This window comes from Haliotis asinina, chromosome 3 (assembly GCF_037392515.1).
Source record: "Haliotis asinina isolate JCU_RB_2024 chromosome 3, JCU_Hal_asi_v2, whole genome shotgun sequence".
NCBI lineage: Eukaryota > Metazoa > Mollusca > Gastropoda > Lepetellida > Haliotidae > Haliotis > Haliotis asinina.
The window spans coordinates 72,532,905-72,556,581 of record NC_090282.1 but is presented as its reverse complement, the minus strand read 5'-3'; the positions used below and the strand labels follow the sequence as shown (position 1 = coordinate 72,556,581).

Below are 23,677 nucleotides of genomic sequence, written 5' to 3'. Positions count from 1 at the left end.
ACTCTATACATTTATCTCCCCTTACAAATAAATACATTTGATTGAAATGGCAATACAAAACCAATGATAATCACCTTGCTGTAAAGAAGGATAAACTGGCTGAAATATACATGAGACAATGGATGCACTCACGTGCCCCTTTACATACTCTGGGTAGCCCAGTCACGCCGAAGACTCGGGTTCGATTCTTCACATGTTTATACTTTGCGAAGCCTATTTCTGGTATTCCCCGCCATTAGTGAGCGAGTATGGTTTTAGGCTGCTTTTAGCTATAATATGACGGTGGGGACACCATAGATGGTGTTCATACATTGTACCCATGTTAAGAATTGAACCCAGGTCTTCAGCGTGACGAGCGGATGCTTTAACCACCGCCTCTCTCAGCCGTGATATTGCGTAAACCTAATGTTGTATTCTACTATCGGTTATAGAACCTTAGACAGTATTCTTGTCTCCAAATAGAGATATAGAAACCATCTCCACCGCTGTCCTCCATATAATGACAGAAACGATACCATGCAGCCACCGCACAGCCACCGCACAGCCACCGCACAGCCACAACACTGTTTCACAAGGAACCACATGTACGATGTCACGAGCCGCTGTCACGATCACGTTTGGAAAACATACAACTTTCTGACCTTATATAGGTACAGTAACTGCGTATGCATGCTGATTATTTACACGAATGCACCTGTGAGGAGTCGAATAAAAATCTCCTCAGCAACCCATACTTGCCGGAAGAGGCGACTAACGGGATGGTCTGGCTCGTTTGATTTTTGTCATCGTATCCCAACTGTGTAGATCGATGCTCATGCTGTTGATCACAGGACTGACTAGAGTATTTTCAGACCGTGGCAATATAGCTTCACTATTGCGTTAAACAACAAACAAGGAAAATGAGTAAAATGTGTTAAAACTGATACTATTGTGATTTTGCATCAGCGATAATGTTGTTTTTACCTTTCTGTGTTTGATGCCCAAATGAAATTCCTGAAAAGACCATGTTCAACGAATTAAGCAGAGGGTTTTGTACTCCATTTAGTGAAAGGACGTTAGAAGACTGACGCTTGTACACTTATATATCAACTTGTACCCAAGATCAACGTGGGTGATGTTTATCGGTTATTGATAGATGATAACAAAGAGAATGCCCTAACCTTCTTGCAAAAGGCCAGTTCCAGCGACAGTGTCATAAGCATCTGCGTCATGATCGTTTAATTCAGCCTGATCCTGTTCATCTGAAAACGAGTAAGCAAGTTTTTTGAAACACCTCAAACAAATGAGCCTCGGCGGCAAATGATTAGAGTTGAGTTAACATCTTTACAAGCTAAAACATAAAACTTGACTATTCTGTGAAAAACGTACTTTATAGATAGATAAATAGATTTGGTTTACAGCGCAGTAAAGGTCAGTTCTAGTGTATCAGACGAAATAGCCTCAACATAGTAAACAATGCCATTAGCAATTCCAAAGTCACAACTCTCATCAAAATCATGCTGGTGATCTAGCGAACTTGAGGTGACGGGATCGAGCCCACCTATGATCGGGTGTTCAAACAGTGGAGTCAACTTTTGTGTGCAGACTCTTTCCGTGTTGTCACAATCCCTAGTGTGCACAACCCTGTGCAGTTAAAAGAACCCACGAATCCGTCGCGTATATGACCAGCTGGTGGCCACATGAATACATCCAAACACCTAGTTGCGTGTACAGCAACGTGCAGCAAGCTTGGACAAAGTACTGTGACTATGTGTCCCAGTCCACCCATCTGTGAATGGGTACCTCGTAAGGATCGGAAAGCCATATTAAGTCGGTGCGCCTAGTGGCTGCAAGAGTTGTATAAGCCCCAAGGAGTCGAGATTGATAATTGTGCTCCGTTTGAGACTGACATCCGATGTTGGAGGGGAAAACAAAACGCCTTTGAGCATGATCATAAACATTTTCTGATTACCAAGGGTCAGTTTCACAAAGCTCTCGTAAACCTAAGATCTCGTAACTTTTCTCGTAACACTGGCACCTCGTATGTTACGGTATTGGTGATAGTGATGCTACGAGGAAACTTACGAGATCTTAAACTCACGAAAGCTTTGTGACACGGGCCCCTGATCTAGGTTTACGTAAAGGGCCATCACAATCAGAAGGTGATCCAGCAAAACTGGATCTTGAAAGGCAGGAGTTTGTTACTGATTACAAAAGACGGTTTCAAAGGTGCGACCTAGCTTTGCTGATCAGGATTGCTAACCATCAGACGAACATGGCAGGTTTTGCGAAATTTGTGTCGAATTAGGTGTAATGACATGTGACTGAATGTGTTACAATCGTTGAGTATACCCACATGACTTGCCAAACGATTTAAAACTCAAGTCTTTGAAGGGCATTTAGAAGTGAAATACATAAGAATGAAGATTTTTATGGATAACAACTTCTTTATATGAAGGAGTAAGCATTAACTCCGAAACGTTGTGTCATCATATAAAGAAGTTGATATCCATAAAAATCTTCATTCTTATGATTTAAAACTCAAAATATATTTCAATATTCTGTGGAATAACATTCTGGTGAAAAAGGTTTCCATTCTTCTGAGGCAGCTTGTGGCAGCTTCCATTTTCTCATCATAATACTAACGACAGAACAAACTGGTAACCGTTCAGCTTCTAAGCTCAGAGCATTCCTGGGGTGGACGTCCAGAATGAGTACATCCACTTAAAAAACTGTGGGGGTGGATTTAATATAGCATGACTGAGGTAGGCGCATGTCTGTTTGTGTGGTGTTAAAACCAGGTTATATCCCATGGTGGATTACTCTAGTTGTTCCAGACAACTCCTGATAATACTTCACTTCGATATCACCAACCTCATTATTGACCTCCACCAAATTCCAACGCAAATAAAGCAGTGCCATTAAAACTGTTTCACAATGGACAACGATTTAAGGACCAAATTCACCCACTAGGCCGATATCACATGATCCACAAGTTCAGTGAAGCAAATATTTTTTTATATTATTTCTGTTGTATTTTTTGTTTACAAAGAACGCGTATTTAAACTGGTAATACATTGTGATGTACTCTGATTATTTGGAAAGGTTTAATGTTCTATATATCTAAGTACACTAACACTAATAGTATATGATACAGAGAAATCATGTTTTTATTCATACATTTTATCATACAAAGCCCGTCTACTATCATGAAAAACGAAAGATACAGAGGTCGATATACACAACAAAATTCTTTAGTTTAGATTTTGCCTATACGAGCAGAGGTTCTGATGCGCGAGCTCGTATAATGAAAGGAATCAGCTGATAGCGGAGCACACTAGTCGCTCACACATGCTTCTTTCCTAAATGTCGTCTTCCAAATTTCAGATACATGTAAATTTTATCAACGATTAAGTCCAGGGATTCAGACATTGCATACATAGCATGCATCATCTGAAGCAACATTGTAAGAAATGTCCCAGTATACATCATCGGCACGTTTAGATGAGAATGTCCACCGGATGAAGGAACAAAATCTGGTGTATGTTTGTTCTGTGTTGTACAAAGTTATAAGATCAGATCTTTATACAGAATTAAACTGGATATATTTCTTTAATTCACGCTTTTAAACTGATGAAAAAGTAAAACGCACAATAACGTAAAGCCTAGTATATCATTTCAGATCTAACACACGTTAGGTTTCTCTGCATACATTTGGTGTGGGATAACCGTGCACAATGTTGTGAAATGTTCTTAGATGGCACAAAGTCCTATTTTGCGAACACACTTTATAAACTTCTCAGGCCTTAAATACTTCCTGTAAAGTTAAGGAAATTATTTTTTTATTGTGTCTATGTTTGATGGCGGAATCCTCAAGGTAGATTCCAATGAACCGTAAACCTGAGGCGTTTATGGAAAAATAACAGCAGCAACTGACACTCTATCTCACAAGGGATAAATATTTTTAGTGTGAAAACAGTTAAGGATCTTTTAACACTGTTAGTTCTCATTCATTATTTATTATTGGTTTTTAAAGCACATCGATTTCATTGATGAAATATGATTAATATGTTCTGTAGATAGATGTAATTTAATGATTGTAAGTTTAGATTAGTATCTTGAATTGTTATTTCTGTACCCTCAAAGAGAGTTGAAGCGTTGTAAAATTATTGTCCTCCTGAGAGGGTACGTAAGTTCCAAAACTTTTCAAGTCAATGTAAACATACATGGATCTTTAGAAGTAGTATTCTTGCTATTTTAATTTTGGCCAACAATTTTTACAATTGCTTGCAGCGGAAAGACATGTAAATCCGACTAGGGGCCATGCAGATAGCAAAGGTACTGTAAGTCCCCATGGTCCCTGGTATGGTGATCTACCTTCAGTTGTTGGTGATGTATGGCCTATTTTTATATCGTGTTGCCCCCTATAGCTAAATATTTTAGAATTAATTACCAGTTTTACGTGTATATCTGTGATATTCATCTAGTCATTTTACTGTAGCCCGTTCTATATTGTGTTGTCCCCTATAGTTAAAATGTTACAGACTGAATTACTAGTTTTACATGTGTGATATTCTAGTTATTTTACAGTCCGACGTTGACAGAATTGTATAATCTGTCTGTAAGTATTGTTAATTTATATATTGTTTTAGTCCCGATATGGCTTACATATTGCCAAAGTGATTTTAAACTCTAACTTACTCACTTTTATCGCCATCCTTTGATACAACCGTATTTTGTTTTACTAGCATATGTATGTCTGCTTGGTATACTGATTTTTAAGTTCAAGGAGTTTGTATCAGCCTTAACCCGTGAAGATCCGGCGTAGAATAGGCCCTCAGCAACCCTCATTGTAGCAAGACTAGCGGGATCGGGTGGTCAGACTCGCTGACTTGGTTGACACATGTCATCGGTTCCCAACTGCACAGATCGATGCTCATGTTGTTGGTTACTGGATTGTCTGGTCCAGACTCGATTATTTACAGGTCGCCGCCATATAGCTGGAATATTGCTGAGTGCGGCGTAAAACTAAACTCACTCACTCATTGTATCAGCCTGTTCAATTGGTCAATTTGGTTAATCACAAACTGATATGAGGCACTATTGACCGGCACTTCCGGTAGTTTATAATAAGCAAATGCCGACAAATGTATATTTGTACCTGCAATACGATACGTATTGCGGACTCCACGTGCAGGAACAGAGGGTTTCGTAAAGGCAGGATTGTATGGATCGAAATGGAGTTTAGTAACCTATTGCCGTGCCAGTCTGATCTCAAGACAAAGCACATTAGCTTCAACATATATGCTTTCAACAGGGGTGGTTCTAAATACATCTTAACACAGTATAAGACCTTGATGATGAATGGGTTCAAACTTTTGAATGCAGCATTTACTTGTATTCCAGAATGTGACAGCGGGTTACACCAGAGATGGACTTCACTCACTGTACGCATTTGGGGAATTGAACTCGGGTCTTTGACGTGACGAGCCAACGCTTTCCCCACTGGGCTACCCCACCGACACTCTTTGTCGAAGAATAATTCTGCATTATGATGCATTCTTCGTTTACGACAAAAATAAATACAGCACGCTTTGTCTTTGAAGTTAATTTTCTAGTGACCGCTTGTTTATTTTGTTGTGATCAGGTAATCTAATCTAAAAGATATTATTTATTAGTATTTTGTTGTGATCAGGTAATCTAACCTGAAAGATATTGTTCTGGATCCAGTGACAGTGGCAACATACGTACCAAGAATCAATATATTTATACTTGTTAAAACATGTCGGCGAAGGACAGTATAAAAGACTAGATTATCACAAAATAATTAAAACTAGTTTGAGTTCAGTGTAAAATACTAACACATGTGAAAGCAACACAACGTAAAATCGGTCTATATCTCGCCATCAGTTGATAGTACATGTAGATCTCACAAGATAATCAAAAGTGCACTTCTGATGTCGAAAACCACAATGGACATGAGTTATCTGATAATTTAATTCTAGATACCAGACATATTGATCATCCGTGCCATAGGTTTAGAGACAAAGATTGCAAATGCTCTTGGACGAATACTAGAAGGATTTGTATAATTATTTCCTGGTTTGGGGATGGGGTGATGGAAGCCTCGCGCCAGGGCGGAGGGAAGTTACCTGTTTCCCAAATATTGTTTGTTGGTTTCACATAACATGATCCTCCATATTAGACCTCACATGATACGAAAGCCTCGAAATCGATTATCGCTGGATGATTGCGAAATACCCATATCTGGCTATTGGTTGATAACTAGACGTCAGACGTAAAATCATAGAACACTGTCATATGCATTCTGCCACAGACTATGATGGACATCCAGCCATTTCGATGTATAGAAACCAACAGACGTGGCTCTGTTGAATTCCAAGATCTGAAGAATATTAATTAGCTAAAGTTAGTTAAAGGGTTCTAACAGAGAATTTACATTAATCGCTCTATATTTTCCGTTCAGCCCTACCCCACGTCTCTCCCCATGGAAACCTTCTCTGTCTCAGAGAACAATGTTGAGCAAGTGCAATGAGCTGTTAGCTTAGCGTTAATCACCAGCAGCAACTAGTGTATAGAATCAAAACACATGTGCCATGATGTCAGCCATCAACCTCTTTACTAAGTCAACATGAGTCTGTTAGGTATTTAACCCACTCAACAAAACAATCCGTTAATGACAACACACGCCTATGTATTACGAGGTTGAACAATCAGCAGATATTCCTTTACCACGGGATTCCAATCGAAAACCAAATAACGAGATATTATAATACTTCGTTTCGCCGGCTTTGAAACCTAAATCCTCGCCATCTTGACGAACGTATCTGCTCTCTAGCTATGGGAGGCAATAAACCTTTACACGAGGCGGTGACTGTACAGGGATTATCTCAGATATGTGACACCAATGCCAACATCTACAGACGGGTAATCTGGTTCCTCATCTTTTGCGGTGGGCTTGGTTTCACCACTTTCAACATCTACAAGCAGATAGCTCTATATCTGTCTGTTCCAGTCAACGTGAGAGTGGATCAAATCCTTGACAACACGCTTTTATTTCCATCCATAACAATATGTAATAACAATATAATGAGGAATTCACTGCTTGAGAATTTTGGATGGACCGACGGATTTCAAATGGCGTATCCATATACTGATTTCGATGAACAGTTGCCAAGCGTTAACCTTAGTGAGTTGGACATCTCGAATATTGACGGATTAATATCAGTAAACAGCAGTTACGGACACACCATGGAAAACACTATCATTAAGGTAGGTAGCCTGTGTAAATATTTGTAAGTGAAAGAGTGACAAGAAATCCTGGAAATTATCTGCTATTGCAGCATGTAGATATTTACAGAAATATGTTTGACACAGTCTGAACATGTTGAGCTGGTACCCCTCCACGCATGTCGACAGCGTACACATCCAATATGTGCTCTTACTGTGTATAACAACTGACGGCCAAACGTAGTAAAAGTAGCTGCAATCCCACATTTGCGTGCTATCTAGTAGCATTATTGAAGAACAAGTTTATATAGGACGCAACAACCATGTTTCATTTGCCAAAATGTAACCAAAGACATGTGTCTATGTTTTGCACGAATTTCACAAAATTGTGATTATTGTTCTATACCCAGGAAGTTTTACGTACAGAGGGTATAAAAAAACTATTTGTCGTGAAGACAACCACTTTACAAAAACTCTCATGAGAAATACCAAGACTGGCGGTGGTCCACAGGATTGTCACAAATGGATGCTTCCAACAGCCATGTTGCAAGGTCATTGGGTTGGTCAAGACAAACCATAATTCGGCTGTTTAACAGTTTCAGTATAACAGGTAAGCCCTTAACACCCCTAGAGGATTGCTATCTGAGCGTTATTCAGTTACGCAACCGGATGTTGACGGTGACGTCATCAGCAGCCACTGAACTGCATGTACGTCATGTCATGGTTTACCAGACAATCATCGTCTCCACGGCGCACGTATGTTGGAGACTAAAATGGCCCGAAAGGAAGTGACCAGTCATTATTTAATGTCCACCCGAAGACGATATCATCTCTAAGGAGACGTTGTCAACACAATGAGAACATGAGAACTTTGCCACGGACCGGCAATCTACGCGCGACGTTACGTCCGCAAGACAGTCATGTTTGGATGGCCGATCTAAGGAATCGAGTCCAGACTGCCATACTGACTGCTCGGATAATTCCTGGCTTACGTCCAACACTTCCAGAACTGTATGGAACCGAGTGAGTACACAAGTTCCCGCCCCGATGCCCCGCCGTACGTTATGGTATGGGGAGCAGCGGATCTCATGGTCGGACACATTGTCTCTGTAAATGGCAATCCGACAGGTCTGCAATACAGGGATGAGATATGTCATTTAAAGGACATAGACGTAACCTCGCAGACGTACGTCTAGTATGTAATCACATAATGAGGCTACCCAGATGAACACTTCCGGTATAATTCTGACTATTTCATTCCATCATTGACGGAAAGCCCAAAGTGTTTGCGGTTGCTCAGATACTCTAAGACTACCTTGGCGAAGCCTGTGGGTAAGGTAATAAGCTAAGGGCTGACATACAGGCACTTGTTCCTGTGATTTGACAATTCTGTTTCCTGTTATTTCTTATGAATAGAAAAATGTGATTTTTATTTCTAAAAATAACAACGTTCAAACGATTAAACACTTTCTGGTAATATTCTAGTGGCATTATTGGTCCATGCTTGCCGTTATTCCGAAATTAATGCCATATGGCAATGGCATTTGGACATCGCAACATGAATTCCACGAAAGAAGTGAGGCTGAGCTATGACTTAAGTAGTCATATTGTAACTACGCCCACGCGCATACCTTGTCTACTCATACAAGACGAACACTTAAAACGCACCTTTGTCAAACTAAAGACCAAGGTATGATACATGCATTCAATTTAGTAAACAGTGTACAAAAAACTTCCAAATCTGCAAGTGTTAAGAATGGTCAAATATGCAGCTAAAGCGCTAGGTCTGAAGAATTCTTTGTCTTTTACTACGTCAATAATAAAAGCGACTACGGTAAAGAATTCTGAGAACAATATTTAGAAGAGGTGATACTGTCATTTCTGTGTTGTACTACATGGTTAATGCTCGAAGCAACAAATACCTATTTTCACATGGGTTGAGGATATCAGTGAGAACAATCATCATGGTCAACGATCTTATTTCTTTCAGTGTGACTGGGAATCAGCACCATGTGGGCAAGACGCCTTTGTCTACCTGGAAACTGATATGGGGAAATGTTTCAAGTATAACGGTAAATGATATTGTCATTGACACACCCAGTTTTGCAACTCAATAGCGAGTGTTACCGCGGCATACTTGGATGGTAGTATTTCAGATTTCAATCAGCTGAAACGAAATTGTTGGACCTTCCTGGACGCCATGGCGTTTTGATGGATTCCCCAGAGTATAAATTGGGAGCTTTACGACTGCTTTGGGTTGAGAATGGCCCGCAAGTATTCATTACCTCTACCTTGAGACAGCAGCATATACGCATGATATAGTCTGGTTCATAATTATTGAGAATTTTTCTTCTTACTTTGAGCTATCCTAACACCTCAACTGATTCACTGATACTTAAAACTAAGTAATGGTATAAGGGAGGTAACTCATCTTGGCCTACTGAGTATAGTACAATTAGAGTTACCTCCCCTGAATTTGTAGCAGACGTCATTTTCCTCAGCACTGTCAACAATTTCTGCTGAAGATAAAAGAAGGTTGATTTTAGAGTTGTGTAATCAAGGAATTGATGATGTAAATACATTGGCAGAGAGAACAGGAACTCCTCTTTCTACTGTGTATAGGATTAGGAAGAATTTTAAAGAGGGAAAGGATTTTGGGCACCAGAAAGGAGCAGGGAGACCCAGAAAATTGGACTTCTCAGGTCGCGTCCGGCTGGGAATTTTAGCGTCTAAAAAGCAAAGGGCAAGCATCTCCAACATCAGGTATGAAATGATAGAAAGGGGATCAACAGTTGTATCAAAATCTACAGTTAGAAGAAATTTGATTGATCTTGGATGGGAGAAAAAGACTGGAATTCCTTCTCCTTTCATGAAACAAGAACATAAAGACAGGCGTGTTGAGTGGTGTTTGGCACATGAAAACTTTGACTGGGAAAATGTGATTTTTACTGATGAAAGCTCAATATGGGTATATCCCAATAATGTGAAAATATGGACAAAGTCTGCGTCAGCACCGTTGTATCGACGACCTAAATACAGCCCAAAGTTTCATGTACGGGGAGGGATATCCTTATTAGGAACGACCCCGCTGTGTGTGTTTGAGGGAAATCAACGCTACACTAACATATTAGATAATTTTCTCCTTCCAAGTGCACGTGTTTTATGGAAATGACTGGATTTTGCAGCAAGATAATGATCCTAAACACATCGCAAAACATGCCAAGCAGTGGTTTCAGGAGAAAAATGTGACTGCATTACCATTTCCTGCATATAGTCCTGACTTAATCCCATTGAGAACATTTGGGGGATGATGAAGGAATGTGTGAATCAAAAGGGGTTGACAAAAATTGAAGACATGAAGAGAGAAGTGGTCCGATACTGGGACAGCATAACTCACGAGACACTAACCTCTCTGATAGGAAGTATGCCTACCCGTCTTAGACTGTGCCGTGAAGCTCAAGGAGACTTGATAAAATATTAAATTGTTACCTACACAACATGAAAAGGTCAGTTCACTTTCACAATACATTCAATTTTATCTGATTTGTTCTCGTTTAATAATATGAAATGCTTTAGCTATTCTCAATAATTTTGAACCATACTGTATATGAATGCAGCATCCATAGTCTACAAATATACAGGCCCACCTTCGTCTTAAATGCCCCTGAAAATGAAAGCATGGGTACACGTAAAACGGGAGTCTTCAGTGGAGAATAGGCAGCTTGTGTGTCCCAGGCGAAATGTACTGGTGATAACATATAAGATCATCAATGGCAAAGTCACAGTCATTGAAAGTTAAGTGGTTACCTTCCTTAAAATTGTATTGATAATTGTAATGGATTTAGAAATGGTATTGCGATTCAAGTTGTGTTTTGCATCTAGACCAAAAAGGCAATTTTTCATTTGAGCGTAACGTTGGTAAATTACTGTCAGTTTGCTATCCTTCTTTTCAGTGAGAAAGTAGTTGTGAGTAGGAGTTGTTCTTAGATTTAAACTCATTTAAACTCAAACTGTTTTTGAGATGTGGCATCTGACACATAAAAAGCGTTAACGACCAGTTGGATTATCAGAACACTGGACAGAGAACTGTGGCACAGGCTCTTACAATTTCAGTCTCTGTTTAGGGAATTACTGTTATGGTATCAACCGACAAATAACGTTGATGATAGACGTCGATCTTGTCGACCAAGAGCAAAGATCTGGTACACAACTCAGAAGAAATGTAATGAAACCTTGGTGAAAGCGCCTTTCAAATTCACAGACCTACAGGTGGTCTGGAACCTGCATGTCAGCGTCCAAGACTGACCATCACAGTACTAAAGTCAGATGATGTGACGAGAAGTTAGACCTGTAGAGAGTTATATTTGAAAATAACTATCTATTTTGTAGATGATAAATGCATTTGAGTGACATGTTTCATACTTTTACAAAATACACATATGTGTTCTTTCTTTCAGGCAATGGTTCTCTGCTTGCTCGTAATTCCGGACGTGCCCATGGTCTGCGCCTCTTGCTTAATGTCCAGGAAGAGGAATATACTCGGAGTCATGATAAATATTTTGGAACAGGATTTATGGTTAGTGTCAATGAAACGTATCCATTTTTTGAATAATGATTTTGTAAATGATACGATTATCTGCATCCTATCCCCACGTAATCCTCACAAACACCACCTGTGTCCCCCAAAACAAGTACCATTACTCCTGCCTGAAGTACCCTCCTTACTACTGTGCATATGCAGCGACAAGGACACCAAAACATCTTTGAGCTGGGACTGTTTGGTCTGTGGAATGTTGTTCAGGACAAGAACATATTATTATGAATTTGCTTAGATTCACAGAGGCAGCTATAAACATGATCTGTAAGCAAAAGAAACCGGTGCCGCAACCTACAGTCGTTTACAAATTTAATCATTTGTGGTATTCACATGCATGATCATGTATTTCTTGTGGTAATATCTATGCATTATTTCCTGAAGGTGGCTGTTCACGCTCCGGAGGTGATCCCAATCATGTCCGAGATGGGAATGGCAGTAGCTCCCGGATTCCAGCACCTCGTAGGCATAGGAGCGAAGGTCAGTTTCATGCCTTGTTGATACAAGAAATAATTAATTTTAAATCTGAAAATAACAGTCGTAAAGCGAGTTATCAGTAGTAAATCGCACCTATAAGGACACTTCGGGAGTGTTTTCCTCAACCTTAAGTACATTTATTGTTGTCTCTGGACAATATAAGAAATGAAGATTAAGATAAAACAATCCACATACTACATTAATACGTTCTTTCGAGTTGAATAGAAAACGTCATTCACAGGCATCTGAGTCAACTCTTGCCAAACTAAGCTGGATTTGTGGTGCCATATTTTAGCCGGGACAAAGAGACTATTCTCAGTCTAGTTGAAAGCAGCTCTGGCTTCGTACACGTTGTAGGATTGTAGCCCGTGTGCTGTCAACTGCACAATACGTTTCTGGTTTTTAATTTTGTAAGTTACTCAGTTCGCTTGATGCACTTCCCGATCTAAGAAGAGGCGTATTAAACTAAAGATCCGATAACTGATGCAGCATTTTCTTTTGACAGAAGTGCAAAAGTACAATGATCAGTTATCTCCCATGCTTTGTAATCGTCCTATGATTACATATACCAGCGCTGATCAGAGAACGTAATTGCACATGAAACATAAATATCAGCTACCGTTGATCTGTGTTAGAAGATTATTTGTTACTGTCGTAGGTGTTGTACAAATCATAGTTTTACCGTCCAAATAAATGGAAATATGTATGTTCATTATATTGCACAAAGCACAGTTGTTGGATATAAACTTCACAGCTTCATATTCAGGTTCAGTCACTGGTATTTGACTTTAGCAAGTATTCAACTGCAAAGACGTTTGAGGACAAAGAGACAAGGACAAAACTCCACCTGAACACATGACCATCGTAAGACCATGTGAAACTAGAAAATGAAAACCCCTTGCAAAACCCAGTTTTGCACATGCATATGGTAATAACTAAAATTCACAATGAATAATGCAGTAACATTCAGAACATGTGATGATGTTATTTCTGTATTATGACAGGAGGTGGCAGCGCAGGAGGGGATAGGCGGTTGTGGTGACAGATTCCTGAAATATATGACTGGAAACTACTCCCGGGAGGCATGTAAACTGGAGTGTGAGATGGATTTCCTCTTGAGCATGTGTAACTGTCGGGACTTCATAAATCCAAGTGAAGAATTTGCAATTTGCAATTTGCAACAGTACCAAGAATGTTATATCCCAGGTAAAGCTAAATACCTGCAGACAGACACTGGATGTGAAGCCGGGTGTCCTGAGCCATGCAGCTACACCAGGTTCACCACCCAACACTCCAGCGCCCCACTGACCAGGAACTACATTACTGCGTACACCAAGGCCAAGGGTAAGACTGAAGAGTACTGGAGGAGGAATCTCGTCATTCTGGAGATGTACATGAGCTCTATGACCTACGAACACATTGAGAAACAGCTGGAATATGAGATCCTGGACCTGTTTTGTGACATCGGTGGAGCGCTTGGACTGTTGCTTGGTGCCAGTCTGCTGACAGTGTTAGAAGTGTTTGACTTCTTATGTATCACTGTCTTCTCGGCGGTATTTGACAAGAACAAAGTTCATAAGATTGACAGAGCAGACAACTCTATAACTCATTGGTAGTGGAAATGCACGATGACATAAATTTGAGAGAAACAATTGACAACGTCAACGATAACACCCTTTGTTATGAAAAGGGTCACACACTGTGACATTCATGTTATGTGAATGTGCATGTATATCTGTAGTACTCCTGTCCTGCCAGGTACCTTGTGTATGGTAATTTGTGGGCCTTTATGAGTAGGAACACGTGCATGTGAATATTAAATACCTTAACTGAATTCTGCGTGTTGCTTGAGTTATGATGTTTACAATGTTATTCAAAATAGGAACAATATCATCATTTACAAGTTACACGGTGAGTTATTTTCAAAGGAAAACACTTCACCGTGACATATATATATATACTGTTAACTAGATTACTGATATGATATTCGGATAAAGCTCGCTTTTCATGATTTCAGATAACAGACAACACAAATACATTGTCCATGAAAATTCCGGTCAATCACCAAACGACTGTAATTGTTCTGTGACAAAAAAGTTTAGAGCTTTGCTGTGTGGAAAGTGTAAATTTGTGAGTGAGTGAGTGAGTGAGTTTAGTTTTTTACGCCGCACTCAGCAATATTACAGCTATATGGCGATGGGCTGTAAATAATCGAGTCTGGACCAGACAATCCAGTAATCAACAACATGAGCATCAATTGGTACCGATGACATGTGTCAACCAAGTCAGCGAGCCTGACCACTCGATCCCGTTAATCGCCTCTTATGACAAGCATTGTTGCCGTTTATGGCAAGCATTAGTTGCTGAAAGCCTATTCTACCCCGGGACCTTCACGGGTCTGAAAATGCAATGCTTAGACGTAACAGTACAATCACTTTGTGTGATTTACCATTACCGTAATGATGTCGTGAGTTCATACTACATCACGTTTACAAAGTGGCACCTATGTTTTGCAAACACTTTCTGTAACACTCACAATGATCTAGTGCCATCTAGATATATGCCTGTCGAGTGGAAATCAAGCAACAAATAATAAACAAAATCAACATTTGAGTTCTCTTTCGAAACACGTTTTCATATGCCGGATTAGATCAGCATCATGGGATCGGCACTTACAATGAGGGAATTAATTTACTAATCAATATTAAGCACTTGCATCTCTGTTTCGTTGCAGTGTGTGTATTTGTCTCTTTTGATGATTCTTTTAATTTTATGTAGATGGGAATTTATGTTTTAGTGACCCGTTTGTGACAGTATCTGTGGATTTACGGCAGTTGTTTCGGTTCTTTCAGTAATTTCCGTAGATGTTTTGGTTTAGAATTTGAATTATGTTATTTATTTTGCCACTTCAGGATTATGTTTATTTTTGATAGCCTTTCTTTATTTAGTTTTTAAATGGTATGGGTATAGTTTAGTCAACTTCTGCCAATCACACCAACAGGGGCAGGGATCCTTATGGACGCTACCTTTTCGCCTGATGTGCAATTACAATCGCACAGTTTGCTCAGGAATACCTGTTAATGAGTTCATACAGGAATATGTTATTGTTGAGTTCGTACAGGAATACGTTATTATTGAGAGATCGACAGGACAATGTGTGGATTAACCGGGGACAGGTACAGTGGACATATTGAAGAGGTTATCTTTGAATTTTCCCTGTTAAAGACAGAAATGCGAATGACATACATTCGTCAGCTACATTTTCTACTCATAAGCATACTACGGGAGGTTTTAGGTGGAAAAGCTAGACAGTCACTATGGCCATATTTCAGCCATATCGTGACTAAAACATTATATAGCTTAACAATAATGGAAGATAGATTATATAATACTGCCAATAAAGAACAGTAAAACTAGTAATTAATTCTAAAATAGGGAATAGCTATAGGGAACAACACAATATATAAAAATAGGCTATATATCGCCAACAACGGAAGGTAGATCACCATACTAGGGAACACGGGGACTTACAGTACTTTTGCTACCTGCATGGATCCTAGTTGGAGCTACACAATCCCCTCAGCTGCTGTCGATTGTAAGAAATGTTAGTCAAATTAAAATAACAAGAACACTACATTTAAGTATCCTGGTTTACATTGACTTTGAACTTTTGGGGACTTACGCACCGTTTCAGGAGGACAATAATTTACAATACTTCAACCCCCTTTGAGGATACAGCCACTAACAGCTCAAGTTCCGAATTTAAACTACCAAGCATTAAGATACATTTATCTACAGAGCATATTACTCAGAATTCATCCATGAAATCAATTTACTTTTAAAAGCGAATAATTAAATGAGAACTAACTATGTTAAAAAGGTCCTTAACTGTTTTAACAGTAAAATATTTATCCCTTTTGATGGCACATTCATGTGAAGCTAAACTCACTGAGATGAGCAGAAATGAAGAAAGGGAACTAAATGATGTTATACGATATTTCTAAGCATGAAAATAATAGCTTTCCCGATGACAGAAAGTATAGAGAAGTTGTCAAAATAAAAATGTTGCTATGAAGCATACTTTTGATGTGAAGCGACTTTACAGTTACGTCAACGGATCAGCACCCGCCCATTCGAAACAATTACGGATCTTTTTCACAAAGTAAAGTATCATTTGATAACTGTTTTTTAAAAGAAATTGAATTATTGGATAAATTTTGAACAGTATGTTTGATATAGAGAGATGTTATGTTAATAATGGTAGTATAAATTAGCAACTGCGATTGTTAGTGGCTGTGTCCTGAAAGGGGATTAAAGTAATGTAAAATTAGTGTCCCCTTGAGAGGGTACGTAAGTCCCAGAACTTTCAAAGTAAAACTTTCTAGTACCAAATTTGGTAAACATAGTATATATCTGATTTTAAATTTTGGCTAAATTGTCTTATAATCGGATGGTGTAAAACCGACTATGCAGATAGCAAAAGCAATGTAAGTCCCCATGGTCCCTAGTATTGTGCTGTACCTTCAATTGTTGGTGATCTATAGCCCGTGTTTGTCTTGATTACGATGTTTTTGTTTTACATGCTAATTTTGTGTTCATATCTGTGATAGTCTGGTAGTTTTACTGTCAACAGGTTTTACTCTTTCAAATATATTTATTTTATTAGACGAATTGTTCTCGGCATGATATTTACAGCAGTGACGGTGAATATTAAATCACTCACTCAGTACCCGTCCATGTGATTCAGTGAGAGGCTATGGGCAGCCATAGCTGCTATGCTTACATGAGAACATGATCGAGCGTTTCAATGAATTGTCTAACGTTAAAGATAACTGTTTTCCAATTGAAATATGAAAGTGACATGTATAGAATGATATTTGTTTTGTAAGAGGAGATTACTGAAAAAAAACCCCAAGTTTCTCTGGAATGTCCCGATTTAAATGAAAGAGACTTAAGTGTTATCTCACGTGAAGGCAAGCGAACCTTTCGACGTGACTGAAGATGCAAGCAAAGCTACACAGATGCGGGATATCCGAAAATAGGTCACATGAAGCTATTAAAACACTGGTAGGGGCGAACTCTGTCGATACGATACGAACCAACGTTTTACCACAGGCAGCAAAAATAGTTTATAAAACAACGCATTCTGGCCATCAACCGTCAGATGCTGAGAATGGATACTTACTAACTCATGGTACATAAACAACACAGCTGATAACAATAGTAGTCATGAATGTACTGGTCAACATTGTAATGGGCTTACCAGTAGCATGGACCATACTGGAAGTGAAACAAGAACGGCAAACATGCACTGTAAACAGTCATTTAGTCAGAACCACTGAAATGCGGTGTCTCCAATGAGTCAGTACCTATATACTTGTCTCCCCCACCTGTTCTCAGTAGACACAGACACACATACACAGACACACACAGAGACACAGGCACACAGACACACTGACACACACACACACACACACTCTCTCTCCCTCTCCCTCATACACACACACACTTCTCGACACCCAACAACACTTCTGATTGATTTTTGAGCAAATACAGTAGGCTGTTAGCAAAGTCTTCATCAACTTATGCATGCAATACCAGTCCGATAATGTGTCAGTCATCCAGCAATTAACAAAGTCAACATGGATCTGTTACCTATTGAATACACTCCAAAACACAAGCCATGTATAACGGCACGCAGTCAACAGTCGGCAGTAATTTGAACACGAACAACCAGTTAGAAACTCTCCACCAAGAAACCAGATGTTCTAATACTTCACGTGCGCAGGGTTTCAAACCTAAATCTTTGCTACCTTGACGAACGGATCTACTTTATGGTAATGACGGGCACCAAATATTTACACGAGGTGGTGACCGTACAGGGATTATCTCAGATATGCGACGCCCATTCCAATGTCACAAGACGAGTCGTCTGGTTCCTCATCTTTATTGCCGGACTTGGTTTCACCACTTTCAACATCTACAAGCAGGTATCTCTATATCTGTCTGTCCCTGTCAACGTGAGAGTGGATCAAATCCTTGAAAACACCCTCTTGTTGCCAACAGTGACAATATGTAATAACAACATGGTGAGGAAATCACTGATTGAGAATCTCGGATGGAGCGACGTGCTGCAAATTGGGTATCCATATACTGATTTCGATGAACAGTTGCCAAGCGTAAACCTAAGTCAGTTGGACGTCTCCAAGATTTCCCATCTACAAGTGTCAGACAACAACAGTTACGGACACGCCTTGGAAAGCAGTATCATTAAGGTAGGTAACATAGTAAATGGTAGCATATGTGGTCAAAGTGGTATGGAAATTTCCTTTGCTACTCCAAGTAATTATTTAGAGAAATAGAAAAGCGACAACGAAAACGTAAACAGCTGTCCGGAGTTGGCACGATCATGTTAACATCAACCACCATAACCATGCATTATCATTACTTTCAGTGTGACTGGGAGTCAGCGCCATGTGGACAAGACGACTTTGTCTACCTGGAAACAGATATGGGGAAATGTTTCACTTATAACGGTAAATGATATTGTCATGGCGACATCCAAACTCAATGGCAAGTGTTGCCACCGCGTGCTCTGATGACATGAGTCCAGGTTTTATCAACTGGAATAAAATGGACAGAGTGGTATACAATGGATTCACCAATGTAGAAAATGACAGCTTTTAACAGCTGGACTGTGTAGGATACGGCAACAATTGTCATTTGTCTGTACATTAAGTACCATATCAATGCTTGGTTGAGATATCATGCGATATCAAGGAGTTTGACATTTCATGGTAAATGAATTAATGGACATCAGGATGCTTCGACCAATTATCCAACAAACGTTATGCCTATTTGAAGTTCAACACCTAAGTCAGATTTCTTTCTTACACTCTCATTTCAGGTATACAATATGAATCTTTAAAAAAACCTCTTAGTCCTTATACCCCAACAGTATAGTTATGAAGAATCAGAGAATAAAGCTGGAATCACTTTCAGTGCTTTCAAGTCGGATCATTGAGATTTGAAGTAAGATTTCTCTTAGTTCATAGCTTCAGTCTGTTAGTCACCTTTACAGGGAAAAGATCATCTTGAATTACCACTAATTACTGTGTGGAGTCCGGGGAATACGATACATTTAAATATTACTAGTATCCATACAGGGTAATTTACAATCATATTAAAAGAAAAATGAATATTGTTTCTCGTTCGTGATCTTTTGAAGTGACATAATGTTTATTCTTGCAAAGTGCACATACAATCTTTCGCCTCCAGCCAATGGTTCGCTACTTGCTCGAAATTCCGGACGTGCCCATGGTCTTCGCCTCTTGCTTAATGTCCAGGAAGAGGAATATACTCGGAGTCATGATGGATACCTTAGTACAGGCTTTATGGTGAGAGTAAATAAAAATGTTTCTGTATAAGTGAAATCGTAAACGTAAGCCATTATTCCTCGTTGTTCGTGCCTCTACTACTATAGCACGCAACGAGCACTAAAATTAAACATCTTGGATATGGGACTGGTTGCAGCACAGCGACTGGTCTGTCGAATGTCACACAGGGTATGAAAATATTACTGAGTCAGTTGCGAGAACCATTATGTGTAAGCAGGCAAAACAAAACAGGGAAACTATTAAGGAAGCATACAGAATCTAAATCTAAGCTTTAAAAATTTTGTCTCCATACCATTTATCACATGTAGTATTTCCATGTATGATTATGGTATTTCTAGTGGTAATATCTATTTCTTATGACCTGAAGGTGGCTGTTCACACTCCGGAGGTGATCCCAATCATGTCGGAGATGGGACTAACAGTAGCTCCTGGCTCTCAGCACTTTGTTAGTATAGGAGTGAAGGTAGGTGTCATGCTCGGTAGCTCATTATCGGTAGTAAATAGCTCCTAACGGGCACTTGTATCTACTTTTAGTTCATTCATTATTCTCATAACCATTTGTCTTTGAGTACAAGACATTAAAAATTACAAGGGTAATTTTTGGAGTTCTATCTCTGTGGTTTTCTTCTCAGTCATTTGCCTGGATGACCGTTTGTTAATGCCACGAGCACAGGAACTTTGTTAGCATTCCATTGGCAGCAAACAAGCAGGAGCCAGATTCTTGAAAGAATTGGTCTGTTGTAAACGGCAACTACACGGACCAGTTGTAAGGCTTGGTGCATGTTAGGTTGAGAAAACAACACTAACCATGAATCATTCCTATGTTTTCCTTACAGTAGTTAAAATGTTCTCCACGTTCTTACTTCTCTTTCACTGTCACTTGATGCAGCAATACTATCAGTATAACTGCAACAAGAAAAGACGTGAACTAATTGGCTAAGACATATAGAGTGTTTGGAAATATTTGGGATAGTTTTAATTCCGTTAACCTTTAGTGTTAACCAAGAAACAATTCATTCCACGGTGAAATATTTGTTAACTACATATGTTTCTTGTCTCAGTGAGGGGATATTATGTGTACATGGCATTAATTATAAAACCATTCTTATATACAGCAAGTGACTGCTGGAGACCCAAGCATCAGAATTTCTAGATTGCCGAAACTCGAAGTACAAAGAATGAACCATGAAAAATGAATTATATGGCATTGTAATATATAACACTTTGGCGATGGATTATCAAGTAGAAGTCAATGGCCTTAAGTATTTGCTTTTTAACAATACATAATTTAACAGTATTCCGAAGCAAGTGATCTAACTCTTGCCAAATCAATTATGGAGCAATATTTCAGCTGGACCAAAGAGACTTCCAATAACATTCTGTCTGCCTGTTTTCTAACTTCTTTCGAATCCGTCCTTGATTACGGATATCAGTTGATCAGAGGATGCTTTTGCTGTGGAGATGTTTGTTCATTCAGGAACACCGATAACTATGATCAGTGTTAAGAGTTGCTATTGGATTAGGTGTTCTTAAAGTCATTATTCGTAAGTCCACCTTTCCAGTGAATGAGAACACCTGAGTATTGATTATATTACCGCATTGTTACCAAAAGTGCCCTTTCCAGTTAACATTAGCATATGAGGAATTTAACCATGTTCACAGTTCATTTTTGGGTGTAGTTAAATCCTTAGACTTATACAAACAAAAAGACACGTGGAAAGACGAGCGTGGACAAAGACAGGAACCCATTTAAACACAGGCGAGCATACCTGAAGGCATTTGTAACAGTGAGAACTTTGCTATTGTCATCCAGCTATCGCACTATTTATGCAAATTTGATAGCAAAATAAAGAGACATGAATCCAAAACTTTCAATTGTACTTTGAAAGAAATTGGATGCCAAAGCAGAATATGAAATATCACTGAAGGGTACGTTTTTGCACATGAATAACTAAAACAATTATCATTTTGAGAAAACCAGTAACAGTGAATGACGATGATGTTATTTCTGTATTATGACAGAAGGTGACAGCACAAAAAGGTGCAGGTGGCTGTGGTGACAGGCCTCTGAAGTATATCACGAGAAACTATTCCCGCCATGCATGCAAACAGGAGTGTGAAATGGATTTTCTCTTGAGCATGTGCAACTGCGGGGACTTTACAATCCCACGTGGCAATGTTGCATTTTGTACCCCTCCACAGTTCCAGGAATGTTTCATCCCGGCTAAAGTTAAGTATCGTCAGATAGACACTGGATGTGAAGCTGGGTGTCCTGAGCCATGCAGCTACACCACGTTCACCACCCAACACTCCAGCGCCCCACTGACCAGGAACTACATTTCTGCGTACACCAAGGCCAAGGGTAAGACTGAAGAGTACTGGAGGAGGAATCTTGTCATTCTGGAGATCTACATGAGCTCTATGACCTACGAACTCACTGAGAAACAGCTGGAATATGAGATCCTGGACCTGTTTTGTGACATCGGTGGAGCACTTGGGCTGATGCTTGGTGCCAGTCTGCTGACAGTGTTAGAAGTATTTGACTTCTTACTTATCACTGTCTTCTCGGCGGTATTTGACAAGATCAAAGTTCATAAGATCGATCCAGGGAATAATACAAAATAATGTATGACTGATCGAAACAAAACAACAACAAAAGCAAACCAACAACATACATTAAAACATGTACAACTTGTTCAGCGTCACCTGAGCTACTCTACATATACATGACTCGGGAGATAAAATAGCACAAACAGCAGGGCGAGTTAATGCCATTAAATAGGGGATCGGAAAATGTTTTTATTGTTGCTGCTAACTGCCTAAAGGCCCGTATCGGAAACATTAAACCATCTGTGGCGTCTTTTTAAAAGTTATTTCAATGTGAAAACTGCAAAGGATTCTGTTATACTGTTGATTATCATTTAATAATTGATTTTTAAAAAGAAATAGAATTGGTAGGTAAGTTTTGAATAGTTTGTAAATAGATATGTATTTCATTATTGATAGTTTGATTTAACAACTTAGATTATTAGTGGCTATGCTCTAAAAGAGGGTGAAATACTGTAAAAATATGTTCTTCCTGAGAGGGTACGTAAGTCCCCAAATAGCTCAAAACCTACTACTATTTTAAGTCGTGGGATATGCGTCATTTTTATGGCTAGATTATCTAATAACTGATGGAATGGTATAAAGATAGCTAGGGTCCGCGGAGAACGCAAATGCACCAATAGTGGCCAGTATGGCAATCTACCTTCAGTTCTTGCTGATCTGTAGAATGTTTTATACTGTCTTGTCATTAATAGGTAATGCATTATTACTAGCTGTCCTTTGTAGACAGGTAAGTATGTTTGCTAATTTTGTTTCATTCATTTATAGATTACAACTTTCTTAGTCACGATGTGGCTGAACTACTGCCGGGGTGACTTTTATCACTTACTCTTTTTAAAGTCGATTTCTCTACACGGCTGTTCGGACATGTTGACATATTTAAGGCTTCCAAAGTATTCATTTAGATGTCTAGATACGTTCAGATGCGTTTATTAGTATGTATTCACTCTTAAAAGATATGTGGAGGAGCTTTGAAAATAATGTAAAATTTCCAAAATAATAAGGAAAGTTAGTTTTAAGTGAAATGTGTTTGAAAATAATTAACGCAACATTTTACATCTGTTGAAGGGCGTTATCTGGGCTAGTTGATGGCCGTATAATCTTTGGACGTTGCCCCGTAGAGCATTGACGATGCACGATGAGAAATGCATTTTTGTCCCAAACGACTAAACCTTGACAAACGGTGTGCAGTATTTTGTCCCGGTACTACTGCGGACAGTGACGATCTTGCATTGTGTGTTTTAAAACAGTGGTTGTAACGAGTTATGTGCCAATATATTAGTTTGCTGACTGACCCCACAGTTAATGTTTCTTGTCTCTACCTAAAAATAATCATTACGAATGGCGTATTTCGTTTATAGACTTAAATATG

General features: G+C 39.2%; 2 protein-coding genes across 2 annotated transcripts; both read left to right on the top strand.

Annotated features, from left to right (window-relative positions):
- The first annotated feature begins 6,840 nt into the window (after window positions 1-6,840).
- On the top strand, window positions 6,841-13,917 carry LOC137279024 (acid-sensing ion channel 2-like). Its single transcript, XM_067811508.1, has 5 exons — window positions 6,841-7,272; window positions 9,221-9,302; window positions 11,688-11,806; window positions 12,209-12,304; window positions 13,306-13,917. Exons 1-5 carry the CDS (start codon window positions 6,841-6,843, stop codon window positions 13,915-13,917), a joined length of 1,341 nt encoding a protein of 446 aa, XP_067667609.1.
- A 4,224-nt stretch (window positions 13,918-18,141) lies between these two features.
- Window positions 18,142-22,323, top strand: LOC137279022 (acid-sensing ion channel 1A-like). Its single transcript, XM_067811507.1, has 5 exons — window positions 18,142-18,576; window positions 18,756-18,837; window positions 19,580-19,698; window positions 20,066-20,161; window positions 21,721-22,323. Exons 1-5 carry the CDS (start codon window positions 18,142-18,144, stop codon window positions 22,321-22,323), a joined length of 1,335 nt encoding a protein of 444 aa, XP_067667608.1.
- The last annotated feature ends 1,354 nt before the right edge of the window (window positions 22,324-23,677 follow it).

Excerpts from the sequence above, each read along its gene's own strand:
- LOC137279024 (XM_067811508.1), top strand. The coding sequence starts at position 6,841 with ATGGGAGGCAATAAACCTTTACACGAGGCGGTGACTGTACAGGGATTA. Across the intron at positions 9,303-11,687 it reads GAAATGTTTCAAGTATAACG|GCAATGGTTCTCTGCTTGCT; the intron begins GTAAATGATATT and ends TCTTTCTTTCAG. Across the intron at positions 12,305-13,305 it reads TCGTAGGCATAGGAGCGAAG|GAGGTGGCAGCGCAGGAGGG; the intron begins GTCAGTTTCATG and ends GTATTATGACAG.
- LOC137279022 (XM_067811507.1), top strand. The coding sequence starts at position 18,142 with ATGACGGGCACCAAATATTTACACGAGGTGGTGACCGTACAGGGATTA. Across the intron at positions 18,577-18,755 it reads TGGAAAGCAGTATCATTAAG|TGTGACTGGGAGTCAGCGCC; the intron begins GTAGGTAACATA and ends CATTACTTTCAG. Across the intron at positions 20,162-21,720 it reads TTGTTAGTATAGGAGTGAAG|AAGGTGACAGCACAAAAAGG; the intron begins GTAGGTGTCATG and ends GTATTATGACAG.